Source organism: Mya arenaria, chromosome 9 (assembly GCF_026914265.1).
Source record: "Mya arenaria isolate MELC-2E11 chromosome 9, ASM2691426v1".
Classification (NCBI taxonomy): domain Eukaryota; kingdom Metazoa; phylum Mollusca; class Bivalvia; order Myida; family Myidae; genus Mya; species Mya arenaria.
In genome coordinates, this window is record NC_069130.1 from 61614920 (window position 1) to 61635842 (window position 20923).

The 20923-nt window shown below is 36.5% G+C and overlaps 1 protein-coding gene across 3 annotated transcripts; it reads left to right on the forward strand.

Moving 5' to 3' along the window:
* Nucleotides 1-232: 232 nt before the first annotated feature.
* LOC128203671 (uncharacterized) lies at nt 233-19103 on the forward strand. 3 transcript variants are annotated; one of them, XM_052905195.1, is made up of 7 exons: nt 233-324; nt 921-1088; nt 15821-15942; nt 16606-16691; nt 17069-17206; nt 17822-17941; nt 18894-19103. In XM_052905195.1, the coding sequence occupies exons 2-7, from the start codon at nt 957-959 to the stop codon at nt 18908-18910; spliced, it is 615 nt and encodes a 204-aa protein (XP_052761155.1). In that variant the 5' UTR covers nt 233-324; nt 921-956; the 3' UTR covers nt 18911-19103. The 3 variants fall into 3 exon arrangements, with proteins under 3 accessions (XP_052761155.1, XP_052761154.1, XP_052761153.1); XM_052905194.1 differs by lacking the exons at nt 233-324; nt 921-1088 and adding exons at nt 7318-7338; nt 9825-9994; XM_052905193.1 differs by lacking the exons at nt 233-324; nt 921-1088 and adding exons at nt 7319-7389; nt 9825-9994.
* Nucleotides 19104-20923: the final 1820 nt, after the last annotated feature.

Sequence of the window (20923 nt, forward strand, 5' to 3'; positions counted from 1 at the left end):
TTCGAAGACTATGGTAGGTTAAACTTTTTGGATTATCTTGTAGATATGGGTTTCCCTGAAGATATTGCCATCCTTGTTTGAACCTTTGTTTTTGTAGAAGACTCAGTGTCTAGTGTGTTGGTTTTAAATAATGTGTCATTATGTGTGATATAGCCTTAAGTTGTCCAATAACTAAGCGTGGTGGCGGCCTGGTATCACGTGATCGCGCAGCAGCGATTGAATAAATTAAGTTGTCCCTGTAGTTTTAACTATTATTGGAAGGGAATTGCTCAAGTAAGATAGTTATAAGTTGTGTGTAAGGATTGGATTTGACGACGAAGCTGAGTAAAATAGTTTTCTTCAAATATTGTTGTTGTAATGTCTATGTTTATACCTTAACTTAATTTTTCTTACACTTTAGAATAATGGGCTTGACGAAGTTGTTTCCATTGTGTTCATAAATAAATTATTTAGTCATTTTGTTACAACAACGATCACACCTTTATTCGGTCGACACATTTATATTAGAACACTCGTACTGCATGAACGCACCAACAATACGAATTCATCAATAATTACACGATACTCTTGGGGGTAGTGTTGGAGGGGTTAATATGCAGTCTACACGCATAGAGGGTGGGGTGGGGGTAGTGTTGGAGGGGTTTATATGCAGTCTACACGCATACAGGTCGTCTTTAGCGGGCAACCTTTACTTTGAATACGTAATTGGATAAATGCCAACAACAAGGTTTGAATATACATTCAAACCTTGTTGTTGGCATTTATCCAATTACGTATTCAAAGTATCTATATATTTGTATATAGAAGTATATTTGATATGACAATTCTGATTTTTGCATACGTACACTCATGTATAAAAATAAAAAGAAAGGGATGATTGTTCCTTGCGATCCCTAGTTCCGTTATTATTTGTGTTACAGATTTTCAATCTTCACTCGGTAGAATAGCAACTCAGAATGAAAATTCTTCTCTTACTTGGCGCATGTGCCCTGGCCAATTCCTGGAAATGTCCTGAGCAGACCGATTACAACTGCACACTCTTTGATTATACCTCACCCGGGGTAACTAGGAACGAGTTTCTAAAAACGGTAAGCATACGCGTGTTATTATTATACCCGATAAGTTGGTGCACACATAATTTATCTCGAAAGGGACGTGGGGAGGGGGAGTGTTGGCGGTGGGATAGAGAATTATCCAAGGTAAAATGAATACCTGTGATGTTTAATAACCGATATTGATATTCTAAACGTTCTTTTGGCGAAGCCAGGAAAACGTGCCCCTAGTAGGGCAGATCTCACAACCTCTTGAGTGAAAGCCGTAGACATACAACACATGACAGTTTCGCTCTCTAAGAGACACACTTATATACGCACCCATTGGAGTTAACGCACTTAATATAAACGTCGATATTCAGTACCACGTCTTAGAAGAGAATCCCAGCAAAAAAATTAAATAGGTACGAAGGTACTGTCTGTTACATGGTCAATATTATATAAACTACCATATAAATTATATACACGTATTTGCTTATTTGTAATGAAACAATGTATGCACCATGTAAACAAAAGCAATTTTATAATCCTACATGACGTTGTCTAAAAGCGTCAATTAAAGGACATATGTAGCACAATTTTTCATCCAAAAAGCATTCAACGAGGCTAGGTCAAACGATCATAAGACCACGTCTAAAATGACACCACTGTAGGGAAATTCTCATGTACCAGGAACATGTCATGTTATGGCCATAAAAAATATTTTTATCCGCTACCAATTCCAAAAAAGGGTAGGTAGATAGGTAGGTAGGTCGGTAAAACTTTTATTGTCTATTCTTCATTATAAACTCTTTTCTAATTAGTTTTTAAAAGGCCAAATAACCGATCCGTAAGTCTATTCGGAGGAAGCATTTTAAGTTTACGTAGCCGTATGGATTGAAGACAATCATTGTAGCTTATCTAAGGGTGTTGTAATGCTTATAATGAAGCTTAAAACAAAACTATACCTTATCATCACCGAACTTGTTTCACAAAGACGTGGGTAATCCCCTTGTCACAAAAATTAAACTCTGCAATAACTTTTATTATGGCATACGGTACAGTCTGCATGTGGCTGGTAAAATAAATCCACCGATTTAAACATGTATTTACATATATTCTTTCGTTTGTAGCGTATCTTAGTATTTGAAAATAAAAGTTGAAAATTGAAGTTGAAGAAATTTTAGTGACTGATGTACACACAAGGTCGTGTTGATGCAGTTTTGGTTGTTACAAATAACAACAGCACTGTTTATGTTTTATTTCATCGCATCCAAGTCAAATGAAAAAATAAACAAAAAGGACACATAAGAAAGGCGCTTATGGATAGACTCCGCTGTATCGTCCAGTCTCTATCAAAAGATATGTGGATCGCCGCCTTTGAACGGCGAAGAAAACAAAGGGACAATCACATGGGGTTAAACATACATCGCTCAACTATTTAAATAATTACTTAATATTACACCCAACACATTGTGGCGGATCCGTGGTCTTGAGGTAACACACTTGACTATCAATCCAGGGGTCGCAGGTTCGATCCCCCGTCGTATCACTAAAAAAACTAATCGTCTTCCGGGAGGGACGTTAAATGGGGGTCCCGTGTGACAGTGCTATACACTGGTGCACGTTAAAGAACCAGGGTAGCTCTAACCAGGGTTACATTCTGTCTGTGCACATTGCTCCAAAAACCTAAAATGACTAAAAATCTTAACGGAGCACTCGCCGAATGGGCAAGGCCCGAGTGCGAGTATAAATAAGCTTACACACCCACCCACACCCAACACTATAGCACCTAAACAAAATCAAAGCGCGAGGCGCAGAAAGACTATCTGCGGGCAAATATGTGAGAGTTGCAAATTTTATTTGAACTATGGGAATGGGTGAAGAGCACATAAATAAAAGTGAAAAATGTGCTGACAGCGGTTGTGCCCACACTGGGCGAAGAAACAAACATATCTATATCTTTATGGCGTCTTGTGTCATTTGTTTTTGTAAATGTCACTTCAATCGTCGTAATCCCCCATCCCCATGTATTTAGTGTTACAATGCATGCATGCCCCATTTCAATCGTTTCTAAACGTTTTCCGTTGCTTTGGTTAGATATCATACGATAGGAAAACACAATACATCATATATATCATTTCCTTTTATTAACATACACGTTTTGTTTAGGGAAAATCATTTTTTTACAAACAAATTCAGCAATAATTCCATTCAAAATGCACAGCTCTATATCAATTCAGTCGACGTATCCCCATGTATTTGAAGTTACAGTAAATGCTCTAAACTGGCTTAGGATTAGTGGACAATACCACAACAACTCAAACCGATATAATTAGCGTAGCCCAAATACTATGAAATTCACTGAACTTATTTCAACTAATAACATAAATACTATACGCAAATGAAATGTTTTATTTTTTGAATTATTGTTTGAAATATGTATTACTCATGGGCTGAACGCTTACCATGAATAAATACCTATATATATATATCTATGTTCTGCACGTTGTATGCTAATTTTGCACGAATATGGTAGAGATTAGCTATATCTGTTATTGAGCTAGGTAAAATTGCAACAGCTTACACCTACACGCCATTTCAAGACGACTACACAATACCGTCAGACAATTGATGATAGAGATTAGTTAGAATTGTTGTCGGTGTTGAAACAGATTGTACCTATGGGTATTGCGTATATGTTATATCATTAATGTTCTATTCTTCTTTTAAGACATTTTTTCTGTACGTCCAGAATGGAGCATAAACCCTAAAATTTCCTCTAAAAGGACATTTCGGCGTTTGAATAAACACAAGAAAACCTGCACCATCACTTATCAGATGTTTTTCCTATCAATCGTTATTTCACAGTCTCAAGTGTAACGTCCATTGGATTCTGTGATGAGCGCAGACATAAACACTTTAGTCATAGGACGACTCATAGATGGCACATTTTGTTTTTGAAGTTAGTATGACCACGATCAAGATCACATTCAAACCTCTAACGAAAATGTTGTCCGCGCGGAAAACCTTGAAAACAGTTTGACCTTGGAAAATGGAACTTCATTGATAGGTTGCTCTTTGCCGATAAATGACCCCTAGTGTGAGTTAAGTCGATCAATGGTAACTGCCAACTTTTTATGAATACTTTTTCGGCACAATAACTCGAGAACTGTTTGACAAAGGACTATGATTTATCAGTGGTAGTTTGTTGTTGTTCAGTAGATGACCCTTATTGAATTTGAAATCATAAGGTCAAAGGACACGTTTACAATTAACTGTCTCATGAAAACATTGTTCTCACAATAACGCGAAAATCGTATTACCTAGGAATATTAAGCATAAGTTCTAGGTAGCCCTTGACCAATTGATTAGCCCTATTGCTTATGAGTGCAATAGTTAAAAGCTACAGGTCACGAGCAACATTATTCTGAACACTGTGTGATATAAATACTGCGAAAACGTTGTAGCCTAGGATCTCGTAACACTTTGGTAGGTTGCAATTACAATTTGACCGCTATTAGGCGCGTTGTCAATTGATCAAACGTCAAGGTCGCAGTAAACAGTCTCATGAAAACTTTGACCTCGTTCAACGCTTAATTTAAACAAATTGTATTTAATATAAGTATCATACATTGCAACATTGTTTGTCATTATATACATGATATTTTGAATCGGATTGAAATGAAAGCAGAGCTTTTAATGTTTCTTTGCGGTTGTAGCTTTACTTACACTAATACACTGTAGAATGACGGTAGAATGAACATATTAGAAGACAATATATGTATGAGTAAGTTTTTAATTTGTTATCAGTATTTATTGATGAAAAAATATTAATGCTAGGTATCATATTTAGACTGGTGGATTGATCGAGCAATGTGTGAAAAGATATAAAACGTTTTCAAGGGAGATAAATATGAAATAAACGAGGGAGAAATGAAAGCTGGGTACTCAACAAAGGAAGAACAGTTTAGATAATCTTAAGCGTTTCTAATCCTTTATAAAAGTCTGAACAATAGTAAAGATTCTGCAGTTGGCCTCGTTATCGAAGGTTGCATTTTCAATGAGAATGAATTCAACGTTTACTTCTGTAATTTTTGACATGTCATGAATGAGTGTTACTCTGATGCTTGAGTATTGGGGACATTGAATGAAACAAATGAGTGTTATTTTCAACTTTCCCATATGTGCATAGGGGCGAATTCACTATATGTTTGCAGAAAAGGTGGTATTCAAGGGCACTGCATTTAGTACGTTATCTAACATGCAGACGTTGCCTTCCGTGGGAAAGGTAGGAAGGGCAAATTGGAATTTGGCCATAGAAAAAACCGTTTAAAACTGAAATTGAAGGACTATTCCGCGCGTGTTTTGGAAGGTCATCCACGCCCTTACAGTAGAAGCAAGAAGGAAGAATACTAAGGGTTAGTACGAGAGAATACCGTTCTGATATAAGAGGAATTACGGAGTTCGTAATTACAAGTAGTGACAATCGAATGTGTTAGGGATAAAATATACTCTGGGACCATACCGCTATACATTTTGTTTAGAAGACATATTATATGGTTAAGGCGGTTGTCTATGAAGGACAGAAATGTTTTTGTTTCATTGGCAATTCATTTGTCACCCTTAATGGTTCTTCAACAAGTATATAAAGACTGAAATCATCTGCAAATACTGTAGTCTGATATTACTTCCGATGTTAACAACAATGTCATTTATGAAAACTAGAAATAATAAAGACCTAAAATTGATCATTTCGGACATCAAATCTCAAGAAAGACCCAACTTGATTTAGACCCGGAGAGCTCGCGATTGGTGAGATAATCACTAAACCGTGAACATAAGTTTCCGCGAACACCAGATTCTTGTGAATTGACAAGCAGACCATTGTGCCAAACATTGTCAAAGACGTTGCTGAAAAAAACACCGTTTTGACTTCAATACCGTCATCTTAGGCCTTACAAAATGTGTTATAGAGGAAAGTAAGTTGACTAACAGTGGAATCGGCTAGCCGGACTGGAAGGGTGTAGAAATGTGCGCATCACGAAAATGATTGAATATATGCTGATATATAACCCGTTTAAACACATTTTCCATTGTGTTTAATAATGGAATAGGCCGATAGTTCACAGAAAGTTTCGTATCATCTTTTTTTTCTATAACAGCCCAGACATACATACCAGTAGAGAGACATATTTTACCGTCAGGTTCCGACGCTTGACTTATTGGCAGTATTGCCAGAATGTCTGTAATCACAATTGGTACCAACGTTATATTTTCAAGAATGTCTATATTAGGACAGTTAGTGACAAGGGGAACGTCATAACGTCTATCGTCTAGTAAAGATTGAAATATAAAATGAGTATTAAGAAGTTCCGCTTTACCTCCATCATCTAGACAAAACCTGGCGCTTGAAGGATCAAATATTGCATTGATACATGGCTAAGTCTGAGTACCAATAAATGCTTTTAAAATTGTCTACCATCCTTTTGTCTTGATTGACCCGTAGCAGATTTTTGCTGAGAATTTGCATAGTAAGTTCTGTAGCGTTCCTAATGGCCGAAGTAGTTTCATTTCGAAACCGTCGAAATGTTATTCTTCACTTTCATAAAAGCGTTTGTAACTATTAATAACCACTGCAACCTTTATTCAATCCCACATGTTCCTGACAAAGCGTAGCTAAGAAGGCATAATGTTTGACAAACATCTCTTCTTTCAGGTAAAAAGATGAGCTTTAATATAGAAAGTCCGGAATTGTTTTCTAACCTGGAATTTAAAGAAAGAAAAAGCCTTCTCTTGTTGCCCTGAGTCTGAGTCTAGCAAAATGCTGGCCATTGTTTTCTGGAGCTTTTGATTTTACACAACTGAACCAAGACCCCGGTACACCGGACTTCCATCTTAGGCAATATCTGCAACAAAAGGGTGCACATCGAATGCATGTACCATTACTTATAAAGACAAACTCCATGTGCAGCCGCACCACTACTTTTCAGGTTCGGGCTTTGGTTTGGTTTCTTCGCTGGAGATATGTGAGTGTGACGAAGACTATGGTAGATTTACCTTTTTGGATTATCTTGTAGATCTAGGTTTCCCTGAAGATATTGCTACCCATGTGTAAACCAATATTTTTGAGGTAGACTCAGACTCTAATGTATTGTCTTTAAAGTTGTAATTATATGTGATATAGCATTAAAATATCCAATAATTAAGCGTGGTGGCGGGCTGATATCACGTGATCGCACAGCAGCGATTGAATCAATAAACTTGTCCCTATAGTTTTAAATATCATTGGAATGAAATTGCTCAAGTAAGATAGTTATTATTTGTGCATTAGGATTGGATTTGAAAAAGAAGCTGAGTAAAATAATTTTCTTCAAATAGTGTTGCTTTAATTTCTATGTTAATAGCATAACTTGATATTTCCTTTCCTACACTTTTGAATAATGGGTTTGCCGATGTTGTTTCCATTGTATTAATAGATAAAAGGTTTAGTCAATTTTTATACAACAGCGATCACATCTTCATTCGGTCGAAAACTTTGTACTGGAACAGACTTAGTTTTAATTTGACGTGATGCCGAACAACCCTGAAATAAATATTCACATATCAATTGCTATTGAATTAACTAATCGGAGCAATCCAGGGGCTCGTAGCATTCATAAACGCACCAACAATACGAATCATTAATAGTACAATGAAATACAATAGTGATTAAAAGCCGCTAGTTTAACCTCACATTGAAAACGATATTCCGTCCCTAAATGTCAATGAAATGTTCTGACTGGACAATCAAATTGTTTTAACTTAAAAAGTTTATGATACATACTTATATTAGCGTTAAAACCTTATTAAGCCGTACATACTTATATGGGCACTTAGCTATAAAATCCAGTATCGCCTCACACTAATAATGATGTTGTTTAGATCACCAACCGAATCTTGCGTTGATGGCTTGGTAAAGGACACTGTTTTGCACTTGATTTTGCTCGTGTTAGGAGTGACTGAATGCCTTTCTTTAAATCACGGTTTTACGTTTAGTATCATTCTATAATAAAAACAAAACAAATGGACATTATTATTTTCTTTTGAGCATTGTTAAAAATAAATACCTTTTCTTCTCCTAATCATGTATGTATATGTACCATTGTAAATACTAGTATACAACTTGTTTGTCCTCAAGGGTCGTATGGCCTTTTGGATTTGAAAAATAAACCTTCCTTGAAATGTTAGCCAATTTCACGTGAAAATGAAGCGTTAGCTCGAAAAGAGTTTATTTTCTAATTCTTTAACTAGTTGTTCTTGAGTTCCAAGTAGATGGTCTGAAACGGAAAACCATAATATATCTTAATCAAATATCACAGAAATTCTCTGAATGTAAACAAAAAAATCCATCAAGGTCTATAGTTGGTTGTATCGGTCAAGCATATGAACAGTTCAGCAAAACGTTACCCTAAATAAGTATTGCACAAATGACAAAACTATTTTGTATATTGTATTTCACGTCATATTAACGCAACAACTGATATTGCGATTGTTGAAGTGTGTTACACTCGAACAAAGAAGAAAGATTACAGGTTAAGAAGAAAGTAGAAATATTAGGGAAGTTAGACATTAGTGGATAGTGAAAGGATGAGAATAGAAACATGTACTAATAGCTTTACCTTCAATTTAAATTGAAATATTGGAAAACCTTTGCTTGACGTACTCCATGTTCCAACGACTTCAGATTTTAGCTTGTTCCACACAGTGATGGCCCATTGGAAGGAGGAGGTGAAATTGTAGTACGCCGTAGCATTGTTGTGGTTGATGGGAAAGAAAGATTTGTCAGCTGGGATATCGACCGGGTTGTTGACTACCCTTTTACATCACAGCAACTGAGATAAGCTCCTACTTGCCTCCAGTGACTACCAGCAAGGGCGTTCTAGCATGGTTGATATATTTCTATTGCGGATTTTGTTCGTCCAAAACCGCGCCACACTATTAGTATTATGTACCATTTTAAGTATCCTAGTGTGTGTTTCGGAGTAAGGGTTCCAGACTGTAGAACAATAATCTGTATGCGTCCACGCCCATTCATGGTTTCCTTTCAAGATGCGGATGTTGCACCTGAGAAAGACTGGCTTGGAGCTACCATTCCTGGTTATCTAGTTGTTACGCCTGTCCCTGAAGATATTGTCCGTCATGCGTAAACACATATTTTTAGTTGGCTCAGTGTCTAGTATGTAGCCTTTGATTGTGTAGTTATGTTTGGCATAACCTTATGTTATCTGATAAGTGAGCGTGACGGGTTGGTAGTTATCAAACGTCTCTATCCTAATTTGGTTGTGCTGTGTTGCAACAATGTCATACCGCAGGAAGTCATAAACTTGACCCAAATCAAAATGCAACGTCCCCCTCTTACGTCAAATCCTGGATCACCCCTGATTATTTGGATCACCGACCGAATCCTTACATTGATGACTGGTAAAGGTCACGTTCATGCGATTGTTTTCGCTCGTCTATGTTTAGAGTGACAAAATAACATTCTTTGAAATTATAAAGTAATTCCGCTTGTTTATAGAAATTAATGAAATTTTATATTTCAAAGATAGAATTTGGCGCGTTATTCCACAAAAGCGCTTTAGCAGGTCGTCTTTATCGGACAACCGTTACTTTAAATACGTACTTGGATACATGCCAAAACAAATCTGAATTTTGCATACGGACAGAAATGTTCATTAATTCAACAAAAGGGTGCCTATTCCTTGCCATCCCTTGAATTTGTTTTTAATCCGTTATTATTCATTGTTACAGCTTTTCAATCTTCACTCGGTAGAGCAAAGTATCTCAGAATGAAAACTCTTACTTTGCTTTGCGCGTGTGCCCTGGCCAATTCCTGGCAATGTCCTGAGCTGAACGATTATTCCTGCCAACTCTTTGAGTTTTCTTTGCCTGAGGTAACTAGGACGGATTTTACAAAATCGGTAAGAATACGCGTGTAATTACTGCACCCAATAAGTTGATACAAACGTAATTTATCTCGATTGGGACGGAGGGGAAGGGGGTGGTATAGGTGGGGTGAAGACAGCTCCAAGCTGATATAAATAAAAGTTTGGGGAAGCCAAGAAAACGTGCACATGGTAGGGCTGAACTCACGACTTCTTGTCATTCAGAGCTCCTAGGCCATTTTTATCGAAAAAAACCCCTCGGATGAATGCCGGTTGATCAGTAGAAGTAGTTCGTAAAAATGGAATTATATCATTAATTAAATGTAGTAGTTTAGTTTAAATTTGTTGATCTTAGTTTAAATTGATTGTCAGTGAAGTGTATTATTGCAAACTTAATAAAGATTACCAAGAGTAAAGTCATTAATTTTAACTGCATAATAAAATTACAACGAGATCTACTTGCATTGGACTACCAACATACATACCAAATTCTGAGTATGTAAACTGTCCAAATACATCCGAGGTTGTTTCCGATAAAAATGGCCGAGGAGCCCCGAAAGGACCTCTTGAGTGAGAGCCGTACTAAAACACAGTAAATTATCACTCTCTAAAAGGCAGGGTTACATACGCACCCATTGGAGTTATTAACGCACTTGATCTTAACGTCAATATTCAGTACCACATCTTAGGAGAGAATCCCAGCAACAACATTAAAAATGTACGAGGGTATTACAGTCTGTGATATGGTAAATATTATATAAATAGAGGATCTCAAATGAGTGTTTATTTTGTACCAAATTTATTAAGCGAGTTCATTTTAAAACGATAAAAACGAGGCTTTGCCGAGTTTTTATCGTCTTTAAATGACGAGTTAAATACATTTGATACAAAATAATCACGAATTTGAGATTCTGTTTATAACATAACCCAGTTACGGTCGAAATCTAGGTCAAAGTTTTTTCAATACACATTCTCGTGTCATAGAGCGAAGAACTTATATTGAGTGCTATTAGGATGCCTCATTCGCATGAAAGAAAATAGTCATATATTAAAACATGTATACAATACAAAACATTCATGTATCAATTATCAACCAATTTTCAAATGATTCATTTAAAAAAAAAAAAAAAAAATGAATTCATATTTTATTCCATAAGCAAATCAATAATGAGAGCAATGTCATAACTACTTGACGTCATTAGTAATAACGTGAGTGCGTAAAGAGCATACGTCCTCTGGCGGTTGAAGTTTGAAAAGACCGTAAGTAGCGTCACAGTCGCTTTCTGTAGTGCGGATTCGCTTTGTAGCTGTGTGACTACATCATGGATTTTTGTCATTTTGATAGATATGCACAATGAGTTTTACCTCCGTGAATTTGAAAAAGTGCGATTTCATGTTGAATCAATGACTGTGTGCACTTGAGCATTGCTGGCGAACTGTGTGCATACACTGAGCATTGTGCAGGTATTTTCACTGGAGTACTGGATGTTGGATAATATCTTGTATTGATTTATGTGGCTATGGTTGTTTAAAGATGCAGTGTTCTTGTGTCCCGATATTTAAATAATCTGGTTCGCAGGAACATTGTTGTCATTCATGATTCGATTCCTGGACGAGGTATTTTCTGGCGATTTGATCGGGGGTCGTTTCTTTGGATTAAGCCCAGCCTTCTTCACCATTCGTTTTATCGTGGAGCTGAGTTTGTTGAGACCAACAGGATTTATTTTGAAACATTGTTTCTGATGTTTGTTTACGTTTTTTGACAGCGCGTATGAATACATTTTTTTTTGTGATGCGGTTACCTAATTTGCATAGTTATTATACTTTTCAAATATGAAAAATATTGCATGGGGTTATATCACTCCTGTGCCGTTAGTTATGTTATAAACTACATCCTATATACACTTGATTGCTTATATCAAACAAACGTTTACAACATGTTAACAAAAGCAATTTTACAATCATACTGGACTTTGTCTAAGAGCGTCAAAGGACATATGTAGCATAATATATCAGCCAATAAAGCATTTATGGAGTCTAGGTCAAACGATATGAAGACGACGTCTTAAATGATACCACTGTATGGACATTCTCATGTCATGTCAAGGCCTTAAAAAAGGCCTTCGTTTCCACTAGCATCTCCAAAAATACAGTGTATGTAAGCATAAGAACCGGGAAAGTTTTAAATATGAAATGGTTAAATCTAACAAATTCACTAAAAATGCACATTTATTTTAATTGGTTTAAAAACATCCACAGTAAGGCCAATAAAGTGTATGATCGGGAGGAGAATATAGGGTCGGTCGGGTTAATGGAAACACATGTAAAACAAATATTTTCTACGCTTTAGTCCCATGTCATTAATCAGAACAGTTTAAATATTAAAATCTCAACTCTTTAATCAATATCCCATAAAGCTTCTCCCAGGCCCATCTATTTCACTGCTGTTACATGCTTTACAATCAAGGCTTTTTCTATCGTCCATTACGGTGTATATCTGTAGTGAAATCGCAACTTTTTAATCAATATATCATTACGCTTATCCCCCGACCCATCTATTTCACTACTGTAACATGCTTTGCAGTCAAGGCTATGTCCCTCGCAGTGGGAGGTTTTGAGGGGTGTGGCACTTTTATACAAGACCTCTATAGACATCTGTATTTTTGAATCAAGTTATGATAGTTATTTCCCTAACTTTGAGTTCATGAAATGCAATATGACCATAAATGGCTACTCATTACGCATAGCAGTGATACATAGGCCTCCACCAAAAAACAGAAAAATGTTTTCAGACATACAGTGACTTTCTTGAACAAGAATGGCCAGAGTTTCTATCAAGATATGCAACTCAAGATAAGAACGTCATTATTAGAGGCGATCTTAACTTCTATCTAGACATACCTGCTGACAGGGATTCCGCCAGGTTCATCAGTTTCCTTGACTCATGTGGAATGCGGCAACATGTCAGTGAACCCACACATATTGGTCGACATACTTAAGATGTTGTGATCACTAAGGATACGGAACACATAGTCTCTAATATAGATGTTACCGATCCCGGTCTATCTGATAATTATGGAAAGGTAGCACGTGACCATCTAGCAGAGAATATCAGTGTCAAAGCTGCAAGACCTGCTCCTGTCAGTAAGACTGTATCTTTCAGAAACATACGTTCAAACATTGAGGCATTTGAAACTGAATTCAAATCCTCAGAAGCTTTACGTAATGTTCTACTATGTTCATACGTTGATGACTTTGTTTGTGTGTATCCGTTACACACAAAGACTATTACTCTTAGACCATCTTGCCCTTGGTTTAATGATGCAAACCAATTGAAACGAATGCTCGAACGCTAATGTCTTTACGCCAGATTAACAATTCACCATGAACTATACAGGAACGATGGTGGCATTGTAAATAAACTTCTTAAACAAACTGGAGTCAACTACTACTTTGACAAAGTAGAATCCTGTAACCCACAGAAAAATCATTTTCAAAGTAACTAAGCATCTGTTAGGTGTCATATATCCTTCTTTCAAATCCTTTTAGATCCTAACACAAAATTTTAGTGATTTTTTCATCAGCAAAATAGACACTATAAGATGTGATATATCTGCACGTAATCTGTCCGACTCCAGTGCCATAAACATTGAATCCATTCAGGTGCTGTTAGATAGTCATCTGACAGAGTTTTCTCAAGCTTCATCCGGGGAAATGAAACGGAACATCATGAAATCTCCAAATAAATCTTGTGAATTAGATCCATACCAACAAGGATATTGAAATCATAGTTCGATGAACTCTTGGCTGTTTTGAAGAAAATCATTAAATCTTCTCTAGACTCTGCTTACGTTCCGACAGCATTTAAGAGTTCACGTATAATACCGCTTTAAAAGAAGCCAAACCTTGATCAAACACTTTAACTAACTTCAGACCTGTCTCCAACCTCCCGTTTATTTCGGAGGTTCTAGTGAGAGTAGCCAACAGTTGTGTTGAAAGACATTTGAAAATGAAAAATCTTCACGAGGAACGGCATATGGAAAGTTTCACTCAACAGAAACAGCTTTACTCAAGGTCCAGAACGACATTTTTCAGTCTCCAGACCAGAGCAAAGTTGCAATCCTAATTTTACTGGATCTCTTCTACTTTCGACAATGTTAATTATAACATGCTGCTCTATCGTTTAGAACATGACTTTGGGATATCAAGTAAGCCACTTGCATGGATGAAATCTTATTTAAAGGATCGTTATCAAATTGTTTGCACCGATGGGGATCTTTCCAATCCAGTGCTTATGAATAACAGTGTGCCGCAAGGATCTGTGTAAGAACCCAAAAACTACATTATGTAGAACTAAACCAGTTGGTGGTATTTGCAAAACCACGGATTTGGTGATCATTTCTACACTGATGACTCTCAGTTATACTTATTATTTGAACTTGCAAACAAAATTACACAAGTTGAAGCTGTGCGGCAAGTAAAAGCCTGACTCAACGATATTGTCCCCTTAATGACCACAATATGCTAAAATTAAGTGCAAACAAAGAAAACTAATACTAATACTTAACAATACTGTTAAGCTCCAAACGCAATGCAGATCGTATCCTAGACTTAACTATGCTAAATAACGACAAGTAGGCCACATAAGGCAATATCTAACCAGTGATGCAACCAAAACCCTTGTGACCCCTCTTGTAACATCCAGGCTTGACTACTGCAACTCTCTGTTTCATGGCCATGAAATCGATCTTGAACAAACTTCAAATAGTCCTAAACACGGCAGCTCGTATCATTACCATGACACCTCGATTCAACCACATCACACCAGTGTTAAAAGAACTTCACTAGCTTCCTGTGCAATACCGGATTCATTTTAAAATGCACATAGTTCAAACAAAACACAGATAGACAGCGCACTGTTCAAACAAAACAGAGATGGACGTCGCACCTTAATACAAAACACAGACATACGTCGCTCCGTTCAAACAAAACACATATAGACGTCGCACCGTTGAAACACAACACATATAGGCGTGGCACCGTTCAAACAAAACAAAGATAGACCACACACCGTTTAATAAAACACAGATAGACAACACACAGTTCTATAAACAACGATAAAACACACACCGTCCAAACTAAACACAGATATACCACATACCGTTCAAATAAAACATATAGAACACATAACCTTCAAACAAAACACAGATAGACCAAACACCGTTCAAACAAAAACCAAACAAAGATTGACCACACACCGTTCAAATAAAACTGATAGATCACACACTGTTCAAACAAAATACAGATATACCACACACAGTCCAAACAAAACACAGGCAGACCACATACCGTCCTAACAAAACACAGATAGACTAACAAAGCACAGATAGACCACACACCGTCCGAATAAAACAGATACACCGTTCAAACAAAACTCACATAGAACACAAAAAGTTCAAACAAAACACATTTGCATACAGTCTTTCTTTTGTAGTCTGCAAACAGCGGATCTTAGCATTTGAAAATAAAAGTTGAAAGTTAAAGTTAATGATCTTTGAAAACCTTTCAGTGACTATATGACACTCAAGGACATATTGATGCAGTTTGAGTTGTGACACATAACAACAATACTTATTATGTTTTTGTTTTATCGCATCCATAACACAAATACGAAAACACACACACAACAACACTTAATAAAGACGCTAAATGATAGACTCCATTTTATCATCCAGTGTCTGTTATCAATAAATATGTCGGTCAACGCCAAAGGCACAGTCACCTGAGGTTAAACATAAATCTATTTATATAATGACTACACCACCGAATAGTATAGTACCCAAACAAAAACTGATTTTGTAGATTGCGACAGGAGAATGGTTGAGTATCTACACCATGGAGATAGGAGAGTTCACGCCTTTCGGGAAAACCACCAACAAATGGTCCAAAAATGGAAGTAAATGGCGTCGTGCCACCATCTCATTGTATGACACATTAGTGCATTATATTTTGTATTATAATTTATATCTATGTTACTTACGAAACATTGCATAATTATTCCAATATTTTAAAGGGACTAGACACCAGATTATAAAACAGCAAGAAAAATAAGAAGATAATTATCTAAAACTTACATCAAAATGATATCTGTTGTGTACAACTCATTGAATCTGATGTATCACATCGCTTATGTATCTTTCGAAGGTTTCGCGAATTTTTCAAAATCGAATCATAACTAGGTTTGTCTACTACGTTAATCACTGTTACTTTAAAAATAGCGTCGGTATATGTACTTGTACTAATCACCTGACTTTCACATTCTAAATATAGACACTATAAACTGGGAAACCGTTATGCGCTATTTTTATACGGGTCAACTAAGCTGAGACAGTGACAAATTATTATTTTATTATGTAAAATTATTATTGTCCTCATACTAGCTCGTATTGACAATTCTAGTTTTGATTTGAGGAAATACTGTGTTTGCCGATTTTGGAACCATCTAGTGTATAGTCCCTTTAAACGTCATAAATATAAGGAATACTGTCTTGTTTGTTTCTAGTATATTGCCTTATTAGTATTTAAAGCCGTTTCCATTGCACCCTAAAATCTTAAAGTCTGTAACTTTATAACCGCTCTATATACAGCAATCAGACAAGTAAGAAATGTGACACGTTCTTGTTTGACTACGATCTTACCATCAACATGTGCGGATGGGCGGAGCTACGTCAAGGTAAACACTAGATTGTATTTGTAACATTTAGGACTTCCTCTAGCTGAGACTAGCTTGCGTGTTGATCAGACACAGATGAACAACAAATGCCATTCATTGGTATTTATCAAGCGTGTCTGTACCAGTACTTTGATGTTGAAGTATAAAGATATAACCCGTAAAAAGTGTTATATTTTGCTACTGCATGGAGAGTATTAGTAAATTTAACTGAAAGTTCACTTTGTAATATAATACTTCAATCGGTGTTGACAAAGTGAACGTCAAGACCAGTTATTAGGTTATTAAGGGTTTAGGTTTCCGATAATGAGTTGGTGGAGATGTTGGTGCTATTTACGTTAATGATCATGATACGACGTTTTGCACCTTCCGGTAACCAGTGGACGGTCACCGCGTGGAGCAGTTCTACAGTCAGGATGTGAAAAGCTACTTCTGGTGGTTTATCTGCCTTACTCCCGAGACCGACAACGGCTGTGAATTGGGCTTCTTTGATCTCCAGATAAGGGACAACCGTCAAGGTTTGTTTTATTTTTCTCAATATGTATTTTTATTTAAATCAAATCAAATTCTGTGCCAAATCGCATATTTGTGCCCGAGCACGGAGCTCTCAATTTGGAAAACAATGGAACTTTTGCACTCAGAATGAATTGAAATGCTTTATACATACAATGTATGTCGGGAACCGATCGAATAAACCGACGGTCGTTGGTTCGAAAAGTAAACCGACTGAAGGGAAATACTTGCTGCGAAAGAGCAAATGTGCGAAATCCAGTCCTATATGACTTCCTGTAGGCATGAAAAGGCATGATTTTTGTAACACTTTTGCCCCGCCTCTTGTAGTATTTTCCTACCGCCACTAGGCCGGTTTGCGCATGGTCTCCTGTCGCCGCAAAACGGCAATTGCACGAATTAGCAGAAAATAACCGAAATACCTTCTGGGTGTTTAAAACGCCAAAAACATGTGTTTTCATCTAATTCTAACCTAGCAAAACATTTATATTTCCTCCAAAATCTTATTCTTATTTTAATACTGTTTATTGATCATCAACCATTCAACACCTCTTCCAAAACGAGATTTCTAATTATTGTATCACCTTAATCTTGTGTGAATATTTCTTGAAACATACTTTTAGGAATTGCCGGTGAGATCAACCTGAACGGAATTCCGTGGGAAAAAGTCTCCGCTGACCTGAAACTTCTTAAGACGACGACATTTGATGACTCTTCGGTCAGATACGCATGGCTAGGACCGGGTATGTTTTTATAGGCCTTTTGCGGATACTGTTAAAACCAGCATTGCTCAAAAGGTCAGCCATTTCGGGATAGTTCTAATTGCGACTTCATTGCTGAATTATTCAAGTGAAACTACGCATAAACAGGCATTTGTTTTCGCGAAAGGACTATAGTACAAACAGACTTTGAAGCCAACAATAATACTGATAAGATAATTAGACATGCACCAGTGATCCTTACAGCGTTATTGTCAGTATATATGCATACTGAGTGTTTTATGCGTTCCGAACACTACTTGAACCTAATAATCCTAGAAAAGATCCGTCTTTGATGTTAATTGACGAGTTTAACTATAATTTACGAGTAAATTGTGAGTGTTTAATTGGCCTCTACATTTAATTGGTCGTTATACGGAAGGTAATCACTGAGACATTGTTCTTCTTTCACAGGAAATACAGGTTCAGTAATAATCTGCATCTCGCAAATCAACAGTTATAGACAATAAACATATGTGAGCATTTTGCTGTGCTAAGAAGGAAAGTATTTTAATCCTAAGTGGTTGTATCCGTCAAATGGTATAAATAATACGTTTGTCACCACCTCGGACTGTTACAGCCTCATGTGATTTAAAGTCAAAGTCGAGTCTAGTATATGTATTTTTGTCAAATACTTATAAAAGGAGTACACTTAAAATAGTCATTTTAATAATCTTCATAGAATATTGCTAAAAAGCTTTATTAAGGGCCATCTAAAATAGACGTGACTATACATGCACTGAAACCGAGTCAGATATAAAACACCCAGAACACCCGGATGTTGATGGTCCTATAGTATCTATGCAACATGCTTTGTATCTACATTGTTTTGAAATGCTTCTATTTACACATCAATACTGTTTAAACAGAATCACTCCGGTTAGTAAATGTTAATTAAGAGTTTGTTTATATGATAATGAATTATTTTGTTTTTCAGAATGCAGTTTTCCCTAGTCTATCAGCATGCTTCATGAGAGGCAATGAATTTTTCCCTAGTCGATCAGCATGCTTCATGAGAGACAAACAGGCGTTGTTGACTTTTACTTTCAGAACTTTTAACTTATTGAGAGTTATGTATCTTTAAAAATAATGTTGTTTGTACTTATTTCTGATTCAAGTCAACTTCAATAAAAAACGAGTATCATAAGTCATCGTTTTTTTAACAATCATGTTTCAATTTCTAACTGAAGATAACTTACAAAACAACTTCAAAACGTATGTTTTCGGATACCACGTTCAACATTATATATAAACTCATAATAAAACTTTGCCTTGGACTCTCGAAGAAGGAATCCCAGTAATGCAATGATGAATGAATCTTCACTTTTATAAAAAAATAACAACAAAAATAAGAAAGAAATACGGCCCTGTTTAAGGCCGATAATTTTTAATCTGGTCCCACAATAGAGGATACCCCAAAAGTAGGGCCCCTCTAAGAAATCCAACCAACTGCACACATTAAAAGCGTACGAAGAAAAGCTGCTAGGTTTGTATAAAATGTATGTGCACGCACTAACAGTGTGACTTAGATGATCAACCAACTTTGATTGGGAGACCTTCCAAGAACGAAGTTCTTTATACAAAGATCAGGGGTGGTATTCAATATAGTTCTCATCATTATTCTTAGACATGCCTCAGTGATTCCTTTCAGTGGATTGGTCAATTAATTTTACAGTCGAATCAAAAAGCTCAGATTCTACTCTTAAATTTAAAATTGATCTAAGTTGTTTATTGAATATGGCCCCAGAAATAATTTAGTTGATGCAACCTCTATCCCGTCACTCAAAAAAGCCAGATCATCCAAAAGGCAAAAACCAGCGAGTCTTCCCATTGTAAGCAAGATATTCAAATCGCTGTTTTTCCCAGTCGTTTTATAACATTGCGCTGCCGTTATGTAGAAGTACGTTATCACATCGCTAACAACGGTAGTACATCTTTAATATATTTACAGGATAACGGTATCACATATGTACAAGTACGATATAAATTGACGCCACCGGAGAGCCGCCGATCACTAACGGGAGGTACCGACATTAACGAAGCCATTCCGGAGTACTGCCGTTGTATTGCCGATTGGCAGCGCAACGGCAGAAATATTTGAGCATGTTCAAAATATTATACCGATGTCCTACCGTTCTTAACGACGTGTACTGTTTTGATGCCGGATTTCCCAAATCTCCCAATTCTTGTTCTGGTTTAGTTGCGGCGAGCCAAATCTGTGATACTTTAATATGAAATGTAATATTTTACATCTTGAATAGTTTGAAGTCCACTCAAAATCGGTACATGTTATTAAACAAACGGTCGCTTACTAATCGATGCAATAGCTTAAATATACTTCAAAATGGATCAACGGACATATTACATCTTAACAAGAACTGTGGCAGCATCTGTATTCGTTCAGGAGGCAACGCAGTTTAAAACATCTAGCAGTCTCCTACGCAGTGATCTCCCTTGACGAGATGATAACATCTCTGCCATCACTTTCGAACAAAACTTAATAACTGCTATATATATGTATTTTAAAAAGAGCTTGTCAGGAAATATGTTAGCCTAACTCCATTAAATAAAGCTGTGTTATTTTTTCCTCTCAAATGAAAAAAAAACCACACTGACTTCTGGAATAACCTCATGTGCTTATGGTCGCCGTAACATGCCATGTGTGGTGGCAGTGATTATTGAACGGTAAAGGTAAAGTTACTGCTGTGTGGCGTTTGAGCATCTTGAACATAGCAACTATAGCTTTACTGCACTTACACTTGAGACACTGTCAATACCACTCAAGTTAAACAAGCAGCACTGGTTTGAAAGAATCATTATATTTTTATACAGAAATATAATTATGAAGGAACGGAAAGGTGGGGCATTTCTACAAATAAGTAGCCAACTTTCCGGAATAGTCTGTCTGGATTACAAATTGTAAGTGTTTACAGACATCCGTGTGGTTGTTCAATTAGTTATTTGTTT

Coding starts and splice junctions, on each gene's coding strand:
- LOC128203671 (XM_052905195.1), top strand. CDS start 957: ATGAAAATTCTTCTCTTACTTGGCGCATGTGCCCTGGCCAATTCCTGG. Junction 1,089..15,820: donor GGAACGAGTTTCTAAAAACG/GTAAGCATACGC, acceptor CTGATTTTGTAG/ATTGCGACAGGAGAATGGTT. Junction 15,943..16,605: donor CGTCGTGCCACCATCTCATT/GTATGACACATT, acceptor CTCTATATACAG/CAATCAGACAAGTAAGAAAT.